This window comes from Berghia stephanieae, chromosome 3 (genome assembly GCF_034508935.2).
Source record: "Berghia stephanieae isolate SIO BIC M18660-M18661 chromosome 3, UCSD_Bste_1.3, whole genome shotgun sequence".
Classification (NCBI taxonomy): domain Eukaryota; kingdom Metazoa; phylum Mollusca; class Gastropoda; order Nudibranchia; family Aeolidiidae; genus Berghia; species Berghia stephanieae.
The window spans coordinates 49,740,697-49,743,196 of record NC_088362.1 but is presented as its reverse complement, the minus strand read 5'-3'; the positions used below and the strand labels follow the sequence as shown (position 1 = coordinate 49,743,196).

General features: G+C 32.4%; 1 protein-coding gene across 1 annotated transcript in view; it reads right to left on the bottom strand.

The window, feature by feature from the left end:
* LOC144967925 (uncharacterized protein CXorf65-like) overlaps positions 1 to 2,500 on the bottom strand; it is a 22,097-nt gene that overhangs the window by 1,382 nt on the left and 18,215 nt on the right. The window contains exons 5-6 of the mRNA XM_078905705.1: positions 1,784 to 1,858; positions 1 to 923 (exon numbers count right to left, since the gene is read on the bottom strand). The exon at positions 1 to 923 is cut by the window's left edge and continues 1,382 nt beyond it. Of these exons, the coding sequence (XP_078761831.1) occupies positions 778 to 923; positions 1,784 to 1,858 (221 nt within the window). The 3' untranslated portion in view covers positions 1 to 777. The remainder of the gene's footprint in view (positions 924 to 1,783; positions 1,859 to 2,500) is intronic.

Here is a 2,500-nt window from a genome sequence, read left to right as displayed (position 1 = left end):
ATGAAGAGTATTAGAGATACAAGCCAACAAAGCGTGGCGCGTTTTTTTTGTGTGACCACCTGATATATGTGACCTGCCATGGGAACCGGTATGATGTCGGTATGAACCATGAGAAGAGAATAGAGCTTAAGGCTAGTAGATTTGAATTACCCATGAAATCTAATGTTTTTACATTTCCAGAAAAGATGTTCTGCATCCTCAATGAGAATTTTAAATTTAACCCAAATTTTAGAAGTCCTTTATTTTTATTTTTTTTTTGCGTTAACTCCGAAATAATGTTGGATTTAGTTGATCGAACGCATTTTACACAAGAATGATGAAAATATTTCATACAACAGTCACCTGTCATTCTCTCCATATCAGATTCCGTCTAGGGGTAAACTTAAAGGCATAATTTTGCATACAATACATGCATTCCAACTCAGATAAGTAGCAATCACAACATCCCAACAATGACATTTTTTAAACCAACGAATAAGTACTAACGAATAAGACTGATTATCCCGAGTGGAAAATTAAAAAGTTTCAAAGTAAGTCAACTTTCTTGTGCCCTTTTGCAAAATATCATATAGTCATTGAGCGGAGTGCATTTTGGCTGTCTGAATTGGCACACCCTACCCTGATATAAGTATGCGTATATTAATATTTGGATGACGGTATAATTTTGTTTCTGTACAAAAGCCGTTAACAATTATACTAATCCTTTCATATGTAGTTGAGGTTGCAATCATGTGTATGGATTTGTAATTTATGAAGTTAGTAAAACAAAACAAAAAATCATTTCCCGGATCGGGATCGGTTCCTCTCGGAGCTGGTAGGTCGTTTGTTGTCATTTTTGGACACTCTTGAGACCCGAGGCGTCTTTCGTCCTTTTTCCTTTTTGCTGTTTCTGGTTCCTGGTCTGGACATATCGTTCAGCTTGACTGGAGAGATGTAGAGGAAGATTTAACTATATTATGTTACGTTGATGAATAAATTGAGCGATTAATTATAGATAAATGGATGCTCGAACTAAGAATAAAAGTAAATCCACTTAGAGATGTTGAATATTATGTTTTAAAAATCTTAGTGGGTGAAAAATACTTAAAGGATGTCTCCAAATAAATGTACAACAAATGTTTTAAAATAATAATTAATATTTGAAAGTGTAAAAAATAAGTGGGGGGTGGGGGGTGTTTTAGGTTGATGGAAAACTATTACATCAAGATACCAAAAAATAAGCATTACAAAAAAAGGTAAAAGAAACAATCAGGTAAATTCACAAATGAAATCGCGGATAAATTACTCATTCATTTTAATCATTAACAACTGAATTGTGGAAATTAACATCAAAAATCAATCCGTTAATAAAATATGTAGGGGCAATCAAAAGAATCTGTCAACAGGGCGACCAAACGGCGATTACCAACATCAAATGACCGGTCATAATGGCCAAGCAGATATTATAAATTTAAGAAAGGTTTGTAAGAAACGGGTATATCAATCTGTAAAAATGATTTATAATTTCTAGACTCTGTGTTCGGTGGAAAAAATTCACATTGGCTGTACGGAACAAGTTTGACTCCCCAATCTATAAAAAAATGTATATATATATACATTTATATATATATATATATATATATATATATATATATATATATATATATATATATATATACATATATATCTCTTACGCAGTCTGCAGGCAGTATTATTTCGACGTATCACATCTCATCAGTGCAGCTTGACATTATGCTTCTAAAGCATATTATAATAATATAATTTATCCTTGGGGAAGACTCACCAAGTAGGTCTGGGTTAACCTGATCCAGGTTGTTTAGCATTGATATATATCGATTGGGACCTCCTTCGCCTTGTCCTGGAAACAATGGATTGAATATAGATTAATGGAAGTCGGGATTTCAAACTTTCAATAATCTTACATCGAATGATAGTAATCTTTATATTTTCATTTTCTTCTACAAGCATTCCGACTATTTACTAGGCTTCAACAGTCGTGACGGCACTTCCCTCGTAATGACGCATAGTAACTTAGTAACTGGTTCTAAACTATCGGAACAATGGCTGTCGCCTTTATGAAATACATTTCCGACGAGCATAAAAGTGTATCCAGATGAGAAAAACATTATAAATCTGATCAGGTTTTGATGTTTATCCATTCTGATCACATGTGACTTCAAATCGTAGAGCGCGTTTCACTAAAGGGTGTGATTAGCACACGCAAATTACCATTGGCGCATATTTTTTGAGTTGATTTGAGGTTCACCGGTTCTACACAGAGACTATCACAACTTGAGAAAACAATGGACATTTAATATGCTACACTCAGGCAGATATTTGACAATGGTGTCATTTTAGTTTATGATTGGAAAACGTTTTTAATAATAATAATAATAATAATAATAATAATAATAATAATAATAATAATAATAATAATAATGATGATGATGATGTATGATAATAATAATAATGATAATAATAATAATAATAATAATAATAA